The 24417-nt window shown below is 38.4% G+C and overlaps 1 protein-coding gene across 4 annotated transcripts in view; it reads left to right on the forward strand.

Moving 5' to 3' along the window:
- APC (APC regulator of WNT signaling pathway) overlaps window positions 1-24417 on the forward strand; it is an 89480-nt gene that overhangs the window by 32817 nt on the left and 32246 nt on the right. For all 4 annotated transcript variants that reach the window (XM_082784224.1, XM_082784226.1, XM_082784227.1 and 1 more), the window contains exons 3-5: window positions 12369-12453; window positions 13407-13608; window positions 21404-21512. In XM_082784224.1, the coding sequence (XP_082640350.1) occupies window positions 12369-12453; window positions 13407-13608; window positions 21404-21512 (396 nt within the window). The remainder of the gene's footprint in view (window positions 1-12368; window positions 12454-13406; window positions 13609-21403; window positions 21513-24417) is intronic.

Below are 24417 nucleotides of genomic sequence, written 5' to 3' on the forward strand. Positions count from 1 at the left end.
ATGCTGATTTCTTACACCAAGAATACCAGTGACTGAATCGCATCCTTTTTTAGAAAAGTTTACACTTGCAGAAACATAAAAATTTAAATGTTATTGACACTCTTCATTCCTCATATGCACATTTTAAGGTTTGGTTCAAAATGTCTGCCCAGAGAGAGCCTCTTCCAGAATATGTAAATGCTTTTATCTAATGCTTTCCTGATTACCTAAACAGGTGATTGCATTTTTTTTAATTCACCTTCCTCATTTAATGGTCAGACTATCTCCTGCTTAGCCACTGTTTCTTGATACTTAACCATGAGAACCTACTTTATTCTGATCAGTTGTCCCTCTGATCGGCAGTGTTTAGTGATCCTCATTGTAAAGCACAGAAGATGCCAAGAGGTTTTTCTGTTTCTGGCATGGGAATCCATTTCAATGTATCGTGATAATCCATGTGCTTGCAAATCAGAATTTGAAGCCTGTCACATTTGAAGCCTGACAGAAATCCCTGAAACATACTGCTTACAAATCTTGTCACATGTTGTATGCATACATGGTATGTATCTTCCTATACATAAGCTTAGTCAGGTTAACGGTGGATACATACAATTAATGGATCCCATCTTCAGTAATCTATCAGCAGTTTTTACTACAAAGTACCTGAAATTGTATATTTTACTACTGTGTCAGATAAACAGGTCTTTCCCATCACTTTCTGAAAGGAAAGTATTTGTTGCTTCATCTCACTTTTCCCCTTTTTCTTCTTTTATCTTTGGAGAAAAGATTTATAGTTGACATCACAGAGTAAAGTATTTCAGCAAGGCATACAGCAATAAAAAAATTGAAGAATAATGTTAAGATATGAAAGTAAAATATTCAGTACATGGAAGAGAAACACATTAGAATAGATGTATTTGATCTGGAATTCCTGTTAGTGAATAGGCTGGTAAGCAAGGGTAGTAAGCAAACTGCAGTGTGACTGTGAAATGCTTGTATTTGAATCTTAAGTGTTAGTGCCGTAGCTGTGTCTGTGTGCGTTCTGTCACGGACTGGAATACTAGCTTTATTTCCAGAGCAGTCACTGGAAATCTGATCTCCAGGTGTGATGAGGCATCTGATACTTTCACAAAGAGATTGGGACAAGTATAATAGAGTGGGTTGTAGTTGCTTGATAACTAAAAGCAGTGTAGTAATATTTCCACAGTAATTGCACATAAGGAGCTTAGAGATACTTCCCTGATACACAGAGAGCATCTCAGGGGTTGTGTCTGAAAATTTATTGTCAATAATAGAAAAAACTTTTAGCATGAAGGGATAAAAGGTACAGTGAAATGTCAGAAATATTTGATATTCACTCAAGTGTTTTGAAGTAATTCACATATGAAATCACTGAACTGTCAACAGTAAGGTGCAACCTGTGCCATCCCCTGGTTTTCGGCAACTGGAGGACTGAGGCGTAACCCCTCTGGCTTTGAGAAAGAGTGGATTACAGCCTAGGAAAGAGGAAAAATCATTTCCCTGAGTGATCATGAGATAGGGATGCTTATAACTGTAGTTAACCAAACATTTCCACAGTCTTCACTGGCTTGTCAGCCAGTCATTTCTTGTTTGTTCGTGGATCGCAAAGTTTCCCTGTGGTAGGTTCCCTCCTCGCAGCAGTTCATCACGTAGAGCTTCTTAGTCAAAGCTGCTGCCCCATATAGTCTACGCTGTGTCGACTGTATTGCTTTAGAGCTGGACCCCTGTCTCCCGGGCTTCTTACCCAGCATGTTTTCACTTTCTTCCTTAGATATCTTCCCTTACCCTTATGTTTAACAGATAGCAAATAATGACACGCTGTCAATCTACAGAATTCAAACTGACGGTAATCTTTTTTTTTTTTTTTAATTTGACTCTTCCACCAAACAGACATCTGCACTGCTCATCAAATTTGTGTATGTAATTTTACTGCAAGATCCTCTGCTTACTGAAGTCCTCCTGGTTATAGCAACCACTGGTGCTTGTCAGACAATGATCATGATCTGTGCTACATGTTTAAAATGCCCTCAGCGTGAGTGTTACGGAAGGTGGCAGGTGTGATGCCACTTTTCAAGAAAACGTCCTAGGAAAAACTGCTGATCTCCCTCATCAGATTCTTGAAAATTTGGGAAAGTTCTTCAATTGCTATGTGAGTTAAAGGTAGAAAATAAAGAAAAAAATAAACAATAGAATAAATGGTTATTTTTTGTTTGTTTTTTTTTTACTGTAGCCAGTAGTGACCTAGTGAGATTTTTGCTGTGACTTGATTTTTTTTCAACATATTCGCAAGTTATTTGGAGAAGAAAAATAAAAAGATGTAAAAGTTTGACTAATGATTTTTGGTAAGGCAATATCGAGCACTGAGTGTGAAGAGCTGCAGAAGGATTTTGTGGTATCGAGTGACTGAGGAAATGGGTGCCAGATAAAACTCAGTGCGTTTGGATGCCAAAAATCGATCAGGGGTTAGCACCACCAGCGATGCAGATTCAGGAAGTCTGCAAGTTAAGGACAGCTGGGAAGAGGGATACAGGAGTGGAATGAACAATGTGTTTTTTGTTCATGTATCTGCTCTGGGTTCCTGCCAAGGTAGGATGTTGGCACAGGTTGGCATTTGGTCTGACTCAGCGTGAGGAGGGTGCCTGCTTTCGCTTCCACTCTTTTTTTCCCAGCAGGGTCACGATCTCTTAAGGCTGGTTGGAGCAGAGCCCCAGGAGGAGGAGGAGGAGGAGGAATCTTCCTCTGTTCTAGAGCCCCTGAGCATTATGAAGGAGAGGGCCTTCAGAGGCCGGGTGTGGGAAGGGATGGTGGGAGGGGGAGAGGGAAGGGAAGGTGACAACAACAACATGCCGGGGAGCCCGTAACTGAAGAAGAGATCCTAGGAGACTGCAGCAGAGAGTAGGAAATGGAGCAGTCTACCTGGCTGGTGTTGGAAAGAGCCCTTTCTCTGAGCAGGTAGCAATCTACAGCGTGTGCTGCAATTCACATCTGCCCTGCAAGGGGTGCAGTAGGCAGGGGAGAGCTGTACGGGGCCTCAGGAAATGCAGCAGAAGTGTCTTTTCAAGTCATTTAAATTGTTAATATTTTTTATTAAAAGGTTTGCTAATTATCCTGGTTTACAGCTTAGCTTTTTGTTCTGTTTAAAACCTTTTCAGTTGTCGTTAGGTACTCAATAGAAGGTCTTAATGAGAAGGTCTAAGCAGATCCACTGCATAGCTCTGGTCCTAAGTAGCAGAATCCTCAGTGTGTTTAGTTCATGGAAAAAATACTTTTGAAAATAATTTCAGAAACATTTTTTGTTTGTTTGTTTACTATTTTTTGGTGAAAATTTATACTCTAACATGTTAATTGGGACAAAAATGCTTGAAAAGTTAACTTCGGAAATTCTATATAAGGTGGCTCTGAGATAACATGATAGAAAGTGGTGGGGTTTTTGTTTGTTTGTGGGTCGTGTGCTTCTTTGTGGTTGTTGTTTTTAGGAAACCTGAGTTCTTAGATTGTTTTAGAAGGATGGGAGTATTTGAGTAGAGTTGCCAATATGACCCAGTTGCTTTGTTATAATTGATGAAGCAGTTGCAAAGGATTGTGATCATACTGTGAGGTCAATGTTTCAGTGAGACTGTTGAAATGTTGCCATTTCTTACTGTATCCTTCGCTTCCAGTGCTTTATTTTTCTTCCCATCATCCTGGTTCTGACTGTATATGTTTGTCTGACAACTTTTTAGAGAAGGATCCTGTTTACATTGATACAGATGGGAGTAAAAGAAACTTTTTTGCTTGCCACTTAGAGCAGTTAAACATAAATTCTCCTTCCTTAATTAGCTTGTGTGTCACCAGCTAATGAGAACCTTCTAGCATGCTTGACATTTGCTCATTGCCATGCAAGTAGTGTACCTCAAGAAGTGGTGCCGACATTGAATCTGTCTTTGTCCTGGCATTGTTTCCATGCATTTTCCAGCCAACTTTAATAAATCAGCCTCATTGTGTCTGACTGATTCTTCAACATTTTGGTAAAAGTGGCCAAAGTTAAAGGTTTGTTTTGTTGTTTTGTTTTTTGTTTTTTTGTTTTTTTTTTTTTTGTACTTTTTACAAAAAGTTAGGCTCTTAGGAGTTATTTGTATGGTTCTGTGTCCTCTGTTGACTTAACAGAGGTTGTTTTTCTTCTCCTAACTCCATTTTTAAAAGCCCGGTTTGATAGATGTTCCATCTAGCACACAGTAGAAGCTTTGTTTTGATTTCTTTGATAGTTCACTGAATTTTGTTGTGGCCCAGCTTTAGGCAAGCTTTAAGCAGAAACATAAATTACAGCAGACAATAAAGGGAAATGTAGAAGGAACTAAAAGTGTTTTGAAGAACAGCTCAAGCTGCATTAGTGAACAAGAGGAGTTTGAGTAAGCTTCTTTCTTTTGAAAAGGAATTTTTGGGAGGGAATTAATGAGTCAGAAGTATAAAGACATTTCTGTGAAATTCATCTTTGTATCCATTTCCAGTGGTGGGGATGATACAAATTATCTGACTCCCAGGTCTGTTCTTCACTTGTAACACAAATGAGCTTTCAGACTGAAACAAACAATGAAAGCATGGTCATTTACACAAGAGAGGTTTTTGACTTTTTTCTCTCTTTAAACCGGAAAAGAAAATACCACCAAAAAAAAAAAATAAGTTAGAAGGCATCTTATTTGGGTTTGCACACTTAACCATTAAGGAAACATGAGCTTTAAGACAGATGATGACACCTGTATTTTGCAGCTGGCCTGTCTGTACACACTGTGGTTGTAGAATCATAACACAGTTTGGGCTGGAAGTCACCTTCAGGGTGCCAGTAATTCCAACCCCCCTACCATGGGTGGATGATACAATTTTACGTATTGTACCAAAAAAAAAATCATCTGAAGTTAGCAAACTCAATGCTTACAATAAGGATGAAAATACACCATTCTATAATGTGTTATTTTCTAATTTATATCTGCAATTGAAGTTTCTCAGTGCAGACTTTCATGCATGTAATGATGTGTAGAGTCAGGAATTTCTCTTGAAAGTTGTATTTTGACAGAAAAAATTCAGCTTACTATGTTAAAAACACAAGAACTGCATCCTCGTCTGTCAACTGGATTTCTTAGCCTGATAGTGTCTCCTTCATAAGCTATGGTCTCTCTGTGACTGGGTAGCCTACATCATGGAAATTGTTTGACTTCAGTCACAGTCAGAAACACCGTGTCCGTAAAGTTGAGCAGAAGGTAGGAGGGAATTCAATGCAAATTCAGAGATGCAGATCTCACGTGGCGCTGTGTCATCCTAGACAGAGCTCAAAACTCAGTACATATTCAGTACAGCCAACCAAATATTTTGGTTCAGTGAAAATAAATGTTTGCTTTCAGTATGACTGGATTATGTTTTATATTCTAGAATAATACAGCGTTTTAAAACTCATCTGCAAGTTAGCTGTCTTTGTAGTTTTAAGTGCGTGTATTTAACCTCATATCTATTTAGTAAGGGGGAGGTTGGGAAATACAATAGGAGCATGGGATCTGACACCTTAAGTCAGGTCCTCTCCCAAATGCTTGGCCCAGTGGGTGTTTGCTCAGAGTGTGTGCATATGCCACTGCTCTTAGTGAAAACCTTCTTTAGCTTTTTACTTCACCCCATTCTGCGCAGCAGGCATCGTAAAAACGGACAGAACATGATGGCACCTTGCATTGCTCTTTGAGTGGTGATACTAGCTTTCCACTTCTTTCCCTGAAGCCTTAATATTTGCTTTGTTTAACTGCCTGTATGATCGGTGTTACTGTACATGATAATAGTTCACCGGTCTAGTCTGAAAGTGAAATGAGCTGTGTACAGCCTTGAACATAAAGGCTGTCCATCTGGAGAATTATTTCTTAGGTGCAGGTCAGCAGAGCGCTAGCAACTATACTTTCACTTCCTAATAGTCTTGCATTGACACTGACAATGCCTCTTTTGAGGATACATTTCTAAAGATTTTAATTTCATCTGATGGAGACGCTATTGTAACTGGTAGTGCTTTGTTTGATGAACAAGAAGGGAGCAAAGCCAGGGATTCAGCGGTAACATTCCTACCCTGAGCAACTATTTGTGGGCTAGGTGCTAAATTCTGAGCTTCGGTACCACATGCTGTATTAATTTATTCATTATTTTCTTTACAACATATGATTGGTTTCCATTTTATTTCAGTATTTTCCTTCCAAACTTGTAAGCAGCTGAACTTTTCAAATATTTAAGGGAGATTGTTGTTCATAATTAGCATAGGAAGCATGCTTCCCCTCTCCCCCCCCCCCCCCCCCCCCCCCCGAGCTTTCATCTACATTCTCAAAGTAACTGCCGTATTCTAAGATGGATTTTCCACATTCTGGGTATTTCTGTTGTACCCTATGCACCACACACCCACGCTTTTCTTAAGAGGGAAGAGTTAATGTCAGTCATAAAGCACGAAAAGGAGCCTGTAACATCAGAATTATAACATGGAGGGAAAAATACGACACTGACTGTACAGGAGGTATGCCCCGGACAGTGAAATGTGTAGAGGCATCCTCTAAAAAGAATGTTAACGGTAAACTTGAGGATTTCAGTTCATGTGGATTGAACATTTGGTAATGTCAGTGGAAGAAAATCCCTTAAGCTGAACAGTTTTTTTACAAATTGAATCAAATGATAATTCTGGAAAACATTTTTCTTGAGTGACTCCACATGTAATGCAGTTAGACATTTGCAAATAACTTAAGTTCAAGTGAATTAAAAATTGCACCATTTTCTAGTTGTGGAAGTTCCAGTTTTTTATGAAATGCAGAGATGTGAAATAGCGAATTCTGTCAATAAAGAAGGAACAGTGGCATTATATTGACATGGATTTGTGTCTCTCAGTTTGCTGTTCTGATTTCACAATAATTAATATTTTTAGCACGGTGTTTGCAATTGAAAAGATTGTTCCAGAATCCAAATTGGTTGGAAAATTGAATAAAAGGTTTTTCTGTAATTCGTGTGAAAATGAGCTGGTGATATTTATAGTTACTGACATTATTTCAGACAGTGTTCTTTCTGAGCATAAAATAAGATGCTTTAGTTGATCTGACAGTGGACTTGCACTAAAATCTTAATGTGTTTCAGTGTGTGGTTACAGCAAGTGACAGCTCATGAGCATGGTGGCATCGTGCAAATAATTTTCCTTTAAAAAGTGACATTGTTTGAAATTAAAATGAACAACATCATTTCACATAAGAAACGCTTTATTCTTCCTACAAGGTTAAAAGTTGATCTGTTTCAGTGTTTGACCTCAGTCAGCAGTACTGTCACCATCGCTGTGATCACTTGGGCTCGGTTATAGGGTTGAGGAACCAGAGCAATCGCCTGACGCTTCAGCCAGTGAGGAGGGCTCCCACTGAGCTAGATTAAGCAGCATTGTAATTTGCCAGAATGCACAGGAGTGAAGGACCTTTCCGTAATGCTCACTTGACCCTGTGAGTGTCACAGCTGCCCTGTGTGATAGTATTAAGGCACTGTCGAGTTGATACAGCTGTGAAGGGTCATGCTAGACCTTGAGCTTCAGGTTCTGCTCTCCATAAACGAATAGCAAACAGCACTCTGATTTTTTCCCCAGCTGTTTTGGCACCTAATGCTTTTGTTGAATTTGAGTGATGGATGTGCTTTTAGTATGTTATCTCTTTTTCTGCCCTTTCAAACCAATAATTGAAACAATGTGCAGCACTGGATTGAACTGTAAAAATCACTTTAAAATTAGAGTTCAGCTGTATTGTAAGCTTTCAGCATATTGCATTTAAAAACATAAGCACAGTTGCTGACAGAAATATTCTAATTTAAAAACAATGCAAAATATTTTGGAGTCATTCACGATGTACTATTCCATCCTGTATGGTACGAAGACAGATGTTCAATTACTGTCTGAAATTATAAACACTGCCTGTATTTGTGCAATTAGGCCTGGTTTTATACTCAAGTGTTAGAAATATAGTGCTAATCAAGGTAAACATAACCTAAAATATAAACTGAAAGATGACTCAGGTTTTGTCTACAAACACTGAAAGATACACACAGTGAAGTCTAGTGTTTAGATGACAGGAACGTCTTCATTCAGGACCACGTATAGTTACTGCCTGAAAAGAAGGAACTGGTATGAAGAGTGTCTTAATAAAAAGTCATCGACAGAATAGCTTTTGGTAGAAATCTTTTTCAGTGCAGGCTCATGCTTACCTTTAAAAGATCCAATACATTTTAAAACATCTCGTTTGCTTACTATCAAACTGAAACTCATCTGTGACTGGAATACTGCTGCCAGTGTTTTCATGTATTTAATTTTTGTTACGATTTTCATACATTTGGGCATTCTCTGAAAACAAAAACCCTTTAGAAAAGTGCATGAAGTAGTAAAGCTTACTCTATTAAAAGCAAGGGGAAATAGCAAGTATAGTTTACAGAAGACTAAGCCTATCTGATGTGACCAGGCTCCTGTAAATGTTCTGTCTTCTGCCAAAGAAGTATATACATAAGCCAGAATGTGTTAGCGCAGCTACCATCTTCTTAGATATTTTCAGATACAGGTATTTAATACACTTCCAATCCTCCAAAATTAAATATACTTTTAAACCTTAACTCACTGGGATTTGAAACTTGGTATTATTAGCATTTAGTCTCTGTGGTTCCTTTTTTATTAGGAGTTTGAGTAAATTTACAACCCTTAAGCAATTTTATTTACAAGTGTACTACTTAGTTGGGTGCATTTACTGTTAAGGTACTCCTCGGTAGTTTTCCAGGTACTTGCTGATGGGTCTGATCTTCGTTATTTAATTAGCCGTGAATTAGTTGTAAGCTTGGGACTATACTGACAGAACGCACACATAAAGACATTGTTAGTTTCCTTCTCAGTCCAGAAAGGCTATGAAGGCAGAAACCTTTTTAAATGATGGTGAGTCACAGGGACATTGCCGTTTATTTCCAAAAGCATTCATGTACTTCTCCTGTCTGCCTAGGTTATATTTGAGAGACCATTATAACAATTTAATTTTCAATTCATTAAAAGAAGAGGGGAAAAAAATCTTCTGCAGCCTTTTTTGTAGATATACATAGATTTGTGTAACTATTTTATTAGGAAGTCACAATCAAGTAAAGAATTTGCGTAGAATAATGGCATAAACTCATAGTGGTGTACGTATTCAAGTTTGCATAACTAAATAGCAATATTAATTTAGGTAAAGTGGTCCAAGTTTAATAGAGAGAGACAATGTTGTGCTATCTAACAGGCATGATATCAGAAGACATGCAAGATTATTACTCATAGAAAAGCATTATTTCAAAACACTGTATTAATCTTAGAAGAAAAAAAATAGGAGAACTGCAGGTGAAAGGAATGTGTTGAATCCTGGAGTTATAGTAAGTATAAATAAAAATTTGTGTTATCACAGTTAAATTGCCATGTTTCCTGCAAATCAGTTATTGTGGACAACTTCTCTCTTTCTTTACTCAAATAAAAGCTCAAATTCCCCAATGTGTCATTTTAGCACACTCCTTCATTTTTCACTGGTACTGGGGGTCTGCATCGCCCTCCATAACATTTCTGTTGTGTCAGTTTAGATTGTAAAGTGTGCTGTGAGTGAGCTTGAAATAGACACAGTAGTCTTGTAATGGCACCGTTACCTTAGCAATGGTGGTAAAGAAAACAGATGATGAAATGCTTTACCTACTAAATAGAAAAAATGCGTGGGCTGTTGAGGGAAGAAAAATGGGGGGGAAAAAGTAAAACTTAAATGGGCAACCTAAACTAATGAGTTGCAGCAGAGAACATTGAGAAGGGTGATACAGTATGCTGATTTTAACTGTTGCCAATGCTGGATGTTCAAGAAGAGAGAGCAGTCCTTGGCTACTCAGACACCATGCAGGCATGGTGGCATAGGAGAAGGTGATAATATTTCTACTTAGCTGTTCACGCTGGCTCTTGAAGCAAGAAGACTCATAGTGTAGGAAAGTATCCTGAACATACCATCTCTGAAATGGCAGGACTATAGTACCAGCATGCAGAGAGGTGAGAAAAAGGCTTTTAAGAGAGTGGGAGGAAAGGTTGGAGGTTTGTGTTGTTGTTGTTGTTTTTTGTTTACTTGTTTTCCTGCACCAAGGTGCTGCTCTCAGAGGAAGAGGGTTCATCAGTTATTTCTAAATTTATCTGAGTTGACAGCTCTTTCAGAAGCCTGAAAAACTCCCAAGACCACTCCACATACCCACATTGCCCTTTCAGGCTTTTAAGCTAAGACTGCTGTCTGCAAATGTTATCTGCCTTTGTGTCAGATAATGTAGGAGTCCTTCTTTGAAAAACACCAGACTACTCGTTTGTCTGACTGTGCTGACAGGGCAGATGTTATGTATAGAAATGGCTGTGCCATGTGGCTAATGAGGACACCCTTGAACGCACTTAAAAGCACAAGCACAGTGGAGATTTCTTTCCAAGAGTAGTGATTTTATCCCACCAAATATGATCCTGAAGGCTATGCCTGCATTAACAGGGAGCACAGTAAGAGCAGATTTGTAGATGAATTTCATTGAGGACCCAGTGTGCATAGTATATATATGTCCCCCAATATATATATATATCATGGCATTTTGGTTTTGGACTAGTTACAGCCTGATCCCATGGGCTGAATGCCTGTTAGCAGTCTTGAGAGTAACTTCTGGCTTAGTTTGGTCTGAAAGAAATTCAGTTTACACTTTTGAGATCATTCTGCTTTGTGAATCAAAGTGCAGCCAGTGGGGGCAGCTGGGAGTCAGGCTTCACACAAGTGCACCGGTGTGGGCACATGTCTTGATTTGGCAAGTCAGGCAGTATGTAAAGTGGGAAATTTGGCCTCAATTTCCAAATTCTCAGAATTATTTTCAAAAAACAGAGTAGACCTAGTTCATACATCTAGAATCAAGCAGAATTATTCTGCTTACAGTACTGGCATGTAGTTAAATAATGGTTGATTGCAGAATGAGTGTGCTGCTACCATTTGTTCTTGGTGCAGTGCTTGGAGATTATATTCCCAGGACCACACACAGTAAAATGACTAAAATACTCAAAATCCTTTTTTTTTTTTGTGTGTGTGTGTGTGTGTGAGGAAGAACAGTTTGAGTACAGAAAACCTCAGTATATCTGTTTAAAATAAATAATATCTTGTCATCTTGTAGATGGCTTTTGTTTCTTTTGAACAGAGTAAAATAGATTCAAAAGGAACTTTCTGTAGAAGCTGCAGGAATCATTAATGTAGATGATAAGGCATGCTGAATTCAGAAAAGAGCAAAACAGGGATACAAAGATTTTTAAAGTCATCTAAAATTCATTAGTTTTTGGGTTTGAATAGGAATACAATTCTAGGTGTAGAGTCTTTGCATGAAAAGTATGGAGTACCTTTCATTACTTAGAGTTATTGTTTCCTGACCTTCTTAAAATATTTTCTATGCCATAATATGAAAAATCGTATTTTAAATTCTTGTAAGGGCTTTTTGATTTATTCCCAGTGTTTTCAATTTTTGCTATTGATGTATCCATCATTACAAAATCGAAAAGGCATTCAGTAACTTGCATTTAATTTGCTACCTGAATTTAGGCCACTGAGCATTAGGGACCTGGGGGCTTACAAGACCCTTTCTTTAGTACAGTAATCATTTATTATGAAGCTTTTTGTGCATTAGAATTATGTTGCTTCTGCTGTATAGTTCATTTGGTTTCAACAGCGTGCAGGTATGTTACTGGCTTTGAAGCTTTAGCTGCATGAAGGAATCCTACAGAGCCAAATAAGATGATGCCATGAAGGAATCCTGTCTTTTTCTCATGGGTGTGGTGGTGACAGAGTTGGTGGTAATAGTAACAGTATCAGTAAGAATAATTATGCCTCTCCTTGCTGGTTTACAGTGCTGCTAACTTCTACTGATACCTTTAAGGTTTAATGTGATATTCAAAATACTGTAGTAACTTTATAGTCATGTACCCAAATTTCATTTTTACGAGACTAATTTTAGGTACACAGGTGAAGAAATTTGACAGATTTCTTTGTGTTCCCACTTCTCCATCTGTAAATTAGAGATAAAACGTATATTTGCTTTGAGAAGGACTTCTAAATAAGATAATAGCTTGCATTACCAGAGGGTCTGTTATTCAGGATATACTTTACATTGTGACAGTGTTTGGGGAAATGCTATAGGATTTATTTGACAGAAATAAAAGTTACAACGCTTGATCACAGGTCTCGTGAAATAAAGTTTACATCAGTGTCTCAGTAGGTGTTACATAAGTGTGAACTTGAGGACAGTTGATGTGTATTTACTTTGTGGTTTATTACTGTAAGGGTTTCTTAATGAAGTTTAATTTCTTACAGGAGGTGCTGAAACAGCTACAAGGAAGTATTGAAGATGAGGCAATGGCATCTTCTGGACAAATTGACTTACTAGAACGACTTAAAGGTAAATCTACAATTACGTTTTAAATGGGTTGATTTGCTTCTTAATTGCTTTTTTTGGGGGGTAAAATTTCCAAACTCAAATGCACCTTCTTTCCACTGCTGACTTCGGTGGTTAGGCATGCTCTCAATGCATAGTTGTTTTGGCTAAGCATTTTAAAGACATATTTTCAAAAAGGAGCATGTTTCTAAGTTGCTTTTGTGCTTTTTCTACTGTTACTGTAGGACTTCATATGAATTGCATTTGATGCAACTTCCACTTCATTCATTATTTCAGAGAAAGTAGATGTAATTTTTAAAATTAATGATGGATTAGTTCCATGATTTCTCCAAATTTGCTTGTGTGTCCTACCCTCTCTGCGCCACATCACTGGAATTGTATCTGCCATGCTGAAAACTGATACCTCCTTCCCTAGATCATGGGGCGGAACGTGCACCATCCCATATAATTCTTGCAGAGCAAGTACAAATCAGTAACTTTCAATATATGTCCATTATCTTTACTACTGAACCAGAAATACTGTAGAGGGGGTCTACATTTAAGGGCCTGGTGGTGATCAGACTTGTCGTCATCTGCATGACAGTGAAGCATATACAAGATAGCAGAGGAAGAGGCTGTAAATGTGCCACGAGCAATTCCAACGGCATTTATGCAAAACTTGGCCCATTTCTTAAGTCTTCTGGGAAGGAGGCAGGGAAACTAGTGTGGGGACACTGTTGTGATGAGCAGGACTGCAGTAGTTTTGCCATCTGCTCAGAGGACAAGTATCTCTAAGTGTACCATCAAGATTGGCTTTGTTCACATTATGTTCTTTTGTGAATGCCAATGCAAAATGTTTAAACTATTTCCATCAAAAAACACAGATTTGTTCATGAAGTACAAAATCAAGATAGAAAAGATCTCCTTAATGCACTGATGAACTTCAGCTCTGAAACTATTTGCTCTTTATTATCCAGAATTGAACTTGGAAAGTACCAACTTCCCTGGAGTCAAGTTAAGGCCAAAAGTGTCTGTGCGTTCATATGGGAGCCGGGAAGGGTCTGTGTCAAGCCGTTCAGGAGAGTGCAGTCCTGTTCCCATGGGATCGTTTCCAAGAAGAGGATTTATGAATGGAAGCAGGGAAAGCACTGGTTATTTAGAAGAGCTGGAAAAAGAGAGGTAAATTCCATTTATTTATTCAGTTTACATTGATTTCTTCTAATTTTATTTGAAAGTTTACTGGCACACTAAATATTTAGCTGTCATGAAAATGATTTTTGCTGTTAAAGTATATTTACCTTAACAGATAAAGATACCAGGACTTTACATTGTATTTAGATACGCACAACAAAAAATATCTTAGAACACATAGTACAATTTCTATTGCTTCTTCATATTTGCATTTTATTGTTACTGTTTGTTGGTTGGAGGTTGTGTTTTGATCAGCAGATTATCAGCACTTTAAATATTTTGAGAGAGAGAGAGCACGGCATCCCAAACACCTCTGTATCTCCTCACCACTACTGATGAGTGTTGAAATTGTAACAAGGTGATGGTGCAATTTTCTGTTTTTTTTTGCAGATGGTTATAGCTACCAGCTGCTGAGCTGATTGATCAGTTTGTTACTATTAGTAGACATTTGCCTACTGATTCTTGTAACTTAACAATTATTAGCTAAACAAAAATACTTATTCAGTCTTCAGGATGTAATTCCTGTGTGATGTTTTGCATGTTAGCAAAACCATGGAGTTACTTTTCTTGAAAGGCCGTGCTAACCACTTAATTTGAAGAAGGTCCTGAGCATAATGCAGAGTTGTAGTATGTGCTTATAAGAAGGTTTCTTCCAATGACCAAATCTTTAGAAACTCAATGGATAGGATGTCAGGCTGTGGGACTGCAAAACAAAACAAATAGCAACTCTATTTCTATGGCTAGTAGTATGAACAAGCCAAAGAATACCATTTGGGACTTTTATATAAAAAATATAAAAGTTTTGGTGGGTAATAAGTGGTCTGGGGGGCAGCACCCTAGCAACTCGTGCTCTTAGTGGTCTTTCCTGCTGTTGAGTAAAACCTCTGCAATCAAGAGCTGAAAGTACACTTTTCCTATAAGGTACTATTTTCAAGGCCCTCTCTGTTGGTCCTATCAGTAAAATGAAAGTAACTTCCCATGGATCCATACTGCACCTCCTCTAGCGTCCATCTTTTGTCACTTTTTTTCCAGTTACTCAGGATCACTGATCATGGAATCATTAAGGTTGGAAAAAATCTCCAAGATCATCTGGTCCAACCATCCCCCTACCACCAGTGTCACCCGCTAAACCCAAGCACCACGTCCAACCTTCCCTTGAACACGCCCAGGGACGGTGACTCCACCACGTCCCTGGGCAAACAGTTCCAGTGCCTGACTGCTCTTTCTGAGAAGAAATTTCTCCTCATTTCCGACCTGAACCTCCTTCCCTCTCAAAAATACAAATTCTTGAAGAGCTGGATAGGAATACTTAGGATTTCAGGAATCTCTTCAGAGTCTTAAATAATCTAATGTGTCTGCCATTTGAGCTCGTGGCTATTCATTCCCTCTTCCATTTTTCTGTTGAAATGGTCTTCCATTCTAGTGCAAAGAGTATTGGTAAAAAAGCCCTCCATGTGTACTATTTGACAGGGACAGGGCACTTCACTGTTATCCAGAGTAAGAACCTAGCAGTAGTCTTCGATGTCCATCCTAACAAAATACTGTACCTGCTTTTATTCTTACCGTTGTTGGTTTTTACCATGTGTTAATGAAATCATTAAGTGCAGCTGAGGGTTTCCATTTTAATTCAAGTGAACTTCAGGTCACTCAGAACAATGACTATTAATTTAGAGTAACTGGATTTCTTCAGTTTGGTTAGTGCATCTGGTTTATGATCTGTGGTCATTTCCCACTGTCGTGAATTCTGAGGTGATAATTCTTTGGATGTTCTGCTCATCAATAAGGAGAGTTGAGGCAGTGAACTGACTTTTTTTTTTTTTTTTACAATGCTGAAAAAAATGGAGAGAGTTATTTTAATTTCACATGAGTTCAGGCAGTGTTACCCTCATAGCTGAGGGGATGAAGATTAGTGCTGCTGAGAAGATGATCTGTGCCATGGCCAGATAACATCTGGCTCCATTATTAATGGAATGATGGATAATCAAAACTGTCCTATTCTTTTGGCTGTTTCAAGGGACATGTAGGAATGCTTAGGGCATTGGCATGAGCCAGAAGAATCAGAACGTGGGGTAAAGGATACAAGGCTATCCATCTGGAATCAATACAAATTCTGAAATGAAATTAACTAGTTTTTCTATGCTTTGTGTCAGAATTTATTTGGTATACTTACTAAGTTTCTGTGTTTCTAAACATATATTTCAACATATATTATTTGCTAGTAAAACTTTTTTTTGCATTTAAAAAGGCTTTTGAAGAACTCAAAGAACTTGACAAACCTTAAAATATTAAGAAAATTTAAAAAGAAAACTAGGATTTTTTGGAAACCTGCAACACAACATTTCCACTCAGCATTTTTATACACTGAAAAACAATACATACTGCTTGCCGGCAGCAGTGTTTGGGCAAGGACCAACTTAAGTATTAACTGACTGTGAACTTGGCAAAATCATGGGATGTTTATTTAAAAAAAAATCACTAGATGTTTATAAATATAAACAGTAAGAAACAATAAAAATTGCTAAAACGTTTGTATTGAAAATTTTATATAGCTTGGCCAAAAATGATCATCTGAGAGGGAAAAAATTAACCAGTTGGTAAGATGAAGTTGTTTCTGTGTTTCTCATTTGCTGAGTTGTCCTCTAGTTTTAAAATCAAAAAAAAAAAAAAAAAAAAAAAGTAGGTAATATTTGTTTTATAGTTTACCAGTTCAGAATACACTACTTGATTAATACGTCCTGCCTGGGCTCTCAATGTTTTCAGCTGTATTTGGTAAGAAACTGTCTCAACAAAACTTTCCAGAGTATACTGCAGGTTACCTTTTATAAACCACAGGTTACTTTTTTATTTGGTTTGCCTTTTACAGCTTAAATATTCTCACTCTTGTGGGTTCTGTGACTTACCACTAGAACAGGTGGTCCCGTGTTGAATTTTGTATGACTTACCTATGTCTTCACAACATCTTCAGGTTTGTGTTTGGTTTTCAAGATTTTGTTGTTTTATTGCCTGCCAGTGGAAATGGAAATATTATTTATAGTTCTGTAATACAAGTAGAATAGCATTTTTTTTTACCCTTCTCTCTTTTAAACTTTTAATAGTGGCATGATTATCCAGAAAAGATTTCCTAAAGAGGGAACCGCTTTTCTGCAATCCTGTATTCATTCAGTTTCGTTTATTGCTCAGAACTTCAGAAAAAAACATATTACAGAAGTTATTCTAAATACTTCCTCATTAGAAAAGCTCTTCACATTGGAAACTTTTTGTTAACTCATTAAAAACATTGTCATGTTCCAAAAGCTTACATTTGCCTTTGCTGCATTCTAACTGAAGTTGACGGTGTATGACAGAGGACAGAATATTCTCTGTTACTGCGAAAGTGCTGATAAACAGTTTTGGGGTATACAAAGATGGAATAACCATGCTGGGATTTTCAGTCCATTGTTTTTTTCCATGATCAGTAACAATTCTTCCACCTTAAACAGTCTTCTCAACTAGGAAGTTCCAAAAGGCTGCAAAAGCAGCTTTATTCTGCTTGGTGAATTTAGTATCTGATGGTAATGTAGGTGTGGGGAGCAGTTTATCATACACATCTACAAAGACTTGCTGCTTATTTTCAAAGAAACTGAAGACCAACCTGCTATGATTGTACCAACTCCTTCAGGCTTTGAAATGACAGACCTTAAAAATATTGTTAAAATCTAAATTCTCCTGGAGCAGTAATACCAAAGTAGTAAGCCCAAACAGAGCATTGCACAGAGGCAAAAATGACACTATTAAATTAAGGGGGACACCCCCAGGATATGCATTATGTTGTTTATGGAGCACTGATGGTTCCTAAGTTCTTTTCTTGCTTCTAGCATCTGTTAAGCATGTCAAAACAGATTGAATGACACGGTGTCTCACTCACGAGCTGAATACCCTACATTTTGCAAGAGAAACGTAATTGCTTAGCTGAAAGTAATCCCTCCTGTTTCTACTACCAATTCCTTGACACCCAGAGGGAGAATTAGTCAGTCCTTTCACATTTGCAGTCTGTGCATGGTTTTAACCAGCAGTAGATGGGAATAATCTGATTACTACAGTTAGAAAACACATTTAGAAATAAAAATACTTCTTATAAGAATTGCATTAATTATACTTTTTGCAAAATTGATTTCACAAATTGGAGGCAACCAGTGCTTGGACACCCGACAGTGCGTTTTCACCAGGGTGTAAAGAAGGGAAGCCGTGAAGGATGCGGACATGTGCAGAGATCAGGCAGGCAGGGTTATCCTCTATGTGTTAGATAGAGGATAGGAGGGGAGGGCAACTGAATGACTTTGTCACAGGCTTTCCTAGAACACAGTCTGTCTATTCATGTTTCATTCTGTCTGTAAAGGACTTAAGGAATTCCAGCCCAGGTACATCCTTGCTTTGGGTATGGAGTATTAAAGTATCAGAAATAGTTTGAAAAGTTTTTAATGAAGGAACTAAGTCGTCAGGTCCTTCAAAATCTGTGGTTTTAATTTCTTCTCCATCAAATTCTTTCATGTGGAACTTCATCCCAGGTTGTGCCTGGGATGCATTCACGAAGTAGTCAGGGGAAAACTTTATTGCTATTGTATGCTGTTATTGTTCCTTAAAAACTTGGAGTAATTATCCATAATGGTTTCTTGTATTTTACACACAAAGGTTCATATGGCTGTTGCTTGGAAAAAACGCAGCCTGAGATTAGAGAAAGACAGATGCAGAAGTTAAGGCATAGGAAGCAATACTGGGCAATGCTCTTTGCAGCTTTCTGTCCTCTGGCTTGGTGTTTGAGTTCAGTCTTCAGCCTTATCAGTCCAGCTTTTTTTTTATGTACTATGCATGTTTAATTTTTTAAAATAGAGTATTTCTATGTTTATATCATCTTATCTGTAATCTGACATTTTTTGCATTTCTTTAAATGTTAATGAGCAATATTAAAATGCTGGAAGGAAGAACACTTGCAGAGAGCATTTATAAGAAGCTAATACACTTTTATTAAAAAAAAAAAAAAAAAAAAGTAGCTTGTCTATATCTTTGTACTGTCCAGATTTTACCTGAAAATCTTAATTTTGAAAAATGTGATGAAAATAAATAATATGTAACTATACTGATAAATTTTGCAACATAAATGTAGTTTATGAAGGATTCATAAAATAGTAGTTACAATGTTTAAAAGATTTTTTTGGTAGTATGCATGTAGTCAAATTCATGAAAATAATCAGATCTACAGTATGTTCATTATACTCATTTAAAATGTGATAAATCACTGCAGATGTATTCTGTCTATAACATTTGATGGGAAATACTCTTTTTAAGTATTCTTAGTAATCACACAAGTAGCTTGATTTTTGTATGCTTTGTCTTGTTTTTGTATGGGTGACAGGTTAATGATGAGAAAAGATAACTAAGTTTCAAAACATGATTCTGAGACATATGCACTCCTGTAATTTCCAGGTCTTTTCTTAAGTAGCAGTGGTAGTTCAGTGTGTCATACAAACTTGATGTCTGAAAGAATTGTAGATTGTTTCAGGTTGGAAAGGACCATAAAGATCATCTAATTCCAGCCCCCTGCCATGGGCAGGGACACCTCCCACCAGACCAGGCTGCCCAAAGCCCCATCCAGCCTGGCCTTGAGCACCTCCAGGGATGGGGCATCCACAGCTTCTCTGGGCAACCTGTGCCAGTGCTTCACCACCCTCTGAGTGAAGACTTTCTTTTTAACATCTAATCTAAATCTGCCCTCTTTTAGTTTAAAACCATTGTCCCTTGTCCTATCACAACACCCCCTGACAAAGAGTCCTTCCCAAGCTTTCCTGTAGGCCCCCTTTAGGCGCTGCAAGGTGTCTGTAAGGTCTCCCTGGAGCCTTCTCTTCTCCAGGCTGAACAACCCCGATTCTCTCTGCCTGTCTTCATAAAAGATGTGCACCAATCCTCTAATCATCTTCTTGTGTGTCCTCTGGATTTCTCTGGACTCACTCTAAAAGGTCCCTTCCCTTCTTGTGCTGAGGGCCCCAGAGCTGAACGCAGTGCTCTAGGTGGGGTCTCACGAGAGCAGAGCAGGTGGGGAGCAACACCTCCTTTGACCTGTTGGTCACACGTTTCGTGCAGCCTGGGTTATTGTTGGCTTTCTGGGCTGCAAACTCACATTGCCAGCTCACGTTCAGTTTTTCATTGACCAGTACCCCCAAGTTCTCTACTTCAGGGCTGCTCTCAACCCATTTGTCCCCCAGCCTTTACTTGTAGAATCACACAACTGTAGAATCATTGAACAGCCTGGGGTGGAAGGTCATCTAGTTCCAACTCCCCTGCCATGAACACCTCGTGGGATGGGGTCCTGGGGTTAGGGCATCCACAACTTCTTTTCTCTTTGTATTTAGGATACTTGGGATTGCCCCAGCCCAGGTGCAGGACCTTGCACTTGGCCTTGTTGAACCTCACGAGGTTTGCATGGGCCTACCTCTCAAGCCTGTCCAGGTCCCTCTGAATGACATCTCTTCCCTCCAGCGTGTCAACTGTACCACGCAATTTGGTATCGTCAGCAAACTTGCACTCAATCCCACTGTCCCTGTCACTGACAAAGATGTTAAACAGTGCCTGTCCCAGTGCTGACTCCTGAGGAACACAGCTTGTTACTGATCTCCAGCTGGACATTGAGCCATTGGTGGCAACTCTTTGATTGCAACCATCCAGCCAATTCCTTACCCACCATCCATCCATCCATCATCACATCCATGTTTCTCCAATTCAGAGACAAGGATATAATGGGGGACGGCATCAGATGCTTTGCACAAGTCCAGGTAGATTATGTCAGTTTCTCTTCTCCTATCCACCAGTGCTGTAACCCCATCAGAGAAGGCCACCAAATCTGTCAGGCATAAGCCACCCTTAGTGAAGACGTGTTGGCTATGACCAGTCACCTCCTTATTTTCTGTGTGCCTTAGCACAGTTTCTAGAAGGATCTGCTCCATGATCTTGCCAGGCACAGAGGTGAGCGTGACTGGCCTGTAATTTCCTGGGTCTTCCTTATTTTTTATTATTTTTTTTTTTAAACGTGGGTTATGTTTCCCCTCCCCTCTTCAGCCCTGACTTCTCAAACGTGGTGGACAGTGGCCTAGCAGATTCACCTGCTAGTTCCCTCAGGACCTGCAGATGCATCTCACCAGGTCCCCTGGACTTGTGCTTCTTGTTAGTGAGAATGAGGTGCAGCACAGCATCTCTCCTTGTTGTCTCCTTTGTCACTTGGAGAAGGAAGTCATCATCAGTGCATTCCTCCTGGATTCTATCAGTGCAATGCCCCCTGGATGTCCTCTGCCCCACTGTGCTGTCCCTCCAACAGATGTTGGGGTGGTTCAAGTGCCCCATGAGGACCAGGGATCATGAATGCTTCTGTATGTCTCTAGGGGGCCTCAGAAACAGGATGAGAGGTAGCATATGACTAATAACTGTGCTTTAGTTTTCACTGAATGCCTCTCAACCTGAGATCTCAACTCTGAGATTTCAGACTCATTTTATAGAAAAATTTAGGTTTTTTTTTTTTTTATAGATGTGGGCCTGATGCACAAGAACTTACAGTGACTCGCTTAAGACAGCACAGTAGATAGTTTGTTCAGCTGAGGCAAGGGAACAGAACCCATGTTATCAGACGTTGTGTTAGTGCCATCTTCCCCAACCGTGTTTCTAAATAGATCTTTTATATTGGTATCAATGCTCATTTCTGCACTCATATTTGGTAATGAGGTCTTAATAGTGAGACGTTTCCTGCTTCTGTTTTCAACAGATCTCTTTTGCTTGCGGAACTGGAGAAGGAAGAGAAAGAAAAGGACTGGTATTATGCCCAGCTTCAGAACCTTACTAAAAGGATTGATAGTCTCCCCCTTACTGAAAATGTAAGTAACTTTTCCATGATTTTTCATGTATCTGGTACTACAATCTCTGTTTAGATGCTGTATATATATACAAATTTGGTGACTTCCTCTACCATTATTTTAATTTAAAATATTTCTATTCACTGTGTAAAGCTCACTTAGTCTCAATGATATATTCTTCATGTATGATTTTGTATGTTAAGATTCATACCTATCAGAATGAATGCCAGTGCTGGAAAGGAACATTAAGAAGTTATGACAAATAAATTACGTGTCAGTAAGCTCCTTCTTTACCTATATCCCCCAAAGGTCTTTTTCCTTTCATTTCTGTTATTTAATGGATTCTTTCAGTTCCGAGAGCAATATGAGTCTAAGAGACAGTTTACATAAGAACTCTTCTTTCAGAACAGTGAAGTGGTGCTACAGTGTATATATATGCAGTTGCTCCAAGGTTTTACCTTTATGTCTCCCAGCTGTTCACAGTCTAGTCACCATTATCTGGGATAATGAAGATCTCTGATCTCCAAGAATAATACAGGTTTTTCTGTTGTCAGACCTCAGTAGCTTGGATGTATTTGCAGTACATTCCTTTGTCCATGCAGTTTTGGGAAGATCTGGTTGCCCATCTTTACAGTCAAGCCTGGTTAGGCATTAGTCAATGTCCTGCAAATGAAAATAGAATATGGAAACACTTCATTGATAGGGATGAAGCAGCTGGACTTGAGCATTTCTAACAGTAAGTCATAGCCAAATTGTTCAGAAAACTGGAAGCAAGAGGAGAAAAGTCTGAAATAGGTCTTGAGGTACTGCAATCCTTTTGCAAAGGCGCTGTCAACTGTGTCTGTCCCACTCTAAACATATTGTAGGTTTTAAGATTTACTTCTCCCTGGTTTCAAAGATAATCAATTAACTCAGCTTTTCTTATTAGAATATCTTACCTAATATCTACACTAAAACACTTTTGTGGTAATGTAGTACTACTAATTGCATCCACAGGGGAAGGGAGGACCCCATTCTTTTTAGTAGCATTTTACGTATTTGTAGACAATTCTGTCTGCTGTTGACTCTTTTAATGAACCTGGTTGAAACCTATGAGAGCTGCTCTTGGAGACTAGCTTGTTTGCAAGCTGGATGATTGACTAAGAAGTGTAGTGTAGCCTCCTAGGAAAAGATACATCAGTCCTACCTGAATTTTCTAAGAATAAATAAAGCTTTAAACTTTAGAAAACTTTTCCTCATGTTCTCAGATTTTTGCCTCTCAGTGTAGCCCACATCTTTGTCTTACACGTTGAAAAGCACAGCCTTCTCATTTCTGTGCAGCTGCAGTAGTAGAACTAGCTCTATGGCTGTGTCTATCTTTACCTTTCTGTCTGTATGTCAGTAGCTGAAGGATTCCTTCTGACATTCTTTTAAGATAGTTTCCCAGAATAGAAAGGGTTTATGAGTTCTGCCTCGGTAAGATTTTTGCGTATTATTGGTGAAACAAAGCTACTAGACTGTACCAGCTTTGATTTTTCCTTTTTCCACACCATTAGAGCAAAGAAGCAAAAGTCATTTCTGTCTTCTCTTGATGATTATCAATGCCATGGTGCTGTGGCTAATTTGCTTTTCTTTCTTGCCTTCTAGTTTGTTTTTCACATCCATACAGTCATTACTTTGATTTGTGCTCTATTTTGCTAGTACCTTAGTGTTGCAAAACAGAGGTAAGTCTTCACAAACGAAGTACAGGTGCAATACTTGCTCATGACCTCTCTGCTTTTGAAAGAGATGGTGCTGTGCTATTCACAAACGTAGTTGTCACTGATCTTTAAATGAAAGAACTTACAATCTTCTATACCATTTGTTTCATTTTACTTGCCACTCTCGCGTAGCTACATATTTGAAACTACTGACCTGACAAGAAGCTCAATAAACTTACACTCATCTGATGAGAACAGCAAGATAGGAATGTGATGATGTGCATTGAAAGATGACACTAATTCAGTTTTTGAGCAAACGTGTTTACTGGACCCGTTTCCATTTTCCATGTGCATGAATATATGACCTGTATACATGTGAAAAATAGTTAAACTTTTAGCTGAAATAATCGCCTTGTTAGGCCTAGAGAAGATGAGGCCTGGGAGGGATCAAATTATGTCTTCTAAAACTTTAAAGATAGCTATGGAGAAGAGGGATATACTCTACAAAGATGTGTCATGACACAGCAAGAGGGAGTGGGTTATTTCAGGGAAAATTGTGTGTGTAGGTAACAAAACCTGTTTTGTTGTGAGGACCATTGAACATTAGAATTGGTTGCCTAGAGAAGTGGTGAAATTTGCCCTGATGGAATTATCCAAAACTTCGCTTGACTTAGGCCTGGGTACATTAATCTAAGACCCTGCTGTCCAGGTAATCTCCAGAAGTCCCTGCCATCTTTTTTTATAATTGTCATCTTTTAATATAAAGCTTGAGTGACTAGCACTTAACTGACTTTTCTTCTAATTTTTATCTATTAACTTTACAGACTTGTTGTTTTAAATCTACTTTAAAATCATAAATTGGTTTTGCTTGTGCCTTGAAAAACATATAATTGGAGTGCCTGTGTTGTTATGAATTGAACATCTGCCTTTTTCACGGGATAATTAAAAATAGGGTAGATAGCAGAAGCATGAATACCATCACTTGTTTGCGGCTGTTTGATACCTCTAAATATTTTTGAAAATACTGATTCAAATGGTACACGTAACATTTTGTTGGTATGCTGAAGTATGTTAGTAGCCAAATATTCCAGGCTTGTAATGAATGATACTGTCCCAATGTTTCTATATTGTATTTAGTTATTTGGCAGAACTTGCAGGTAGCCTGTTAGTTGAAACATACTGTGTGCTCTTGTTTTTAATAACATATTCATATTATAGGAATCTATTATTTCATGTTTTTTGTTCAT

This window comes from Aythya marila (genome assembly GCF_965140915.1).
Source record: "Aythya marila genome assembly, chromosome: Z".
Classification (NCBI taxonomy): domain Eukaryota; kingdom Metazoa; phylum Chordata; class Aves; order Anseriformes; family Anatidae; genus Aythya; species Aythya marila.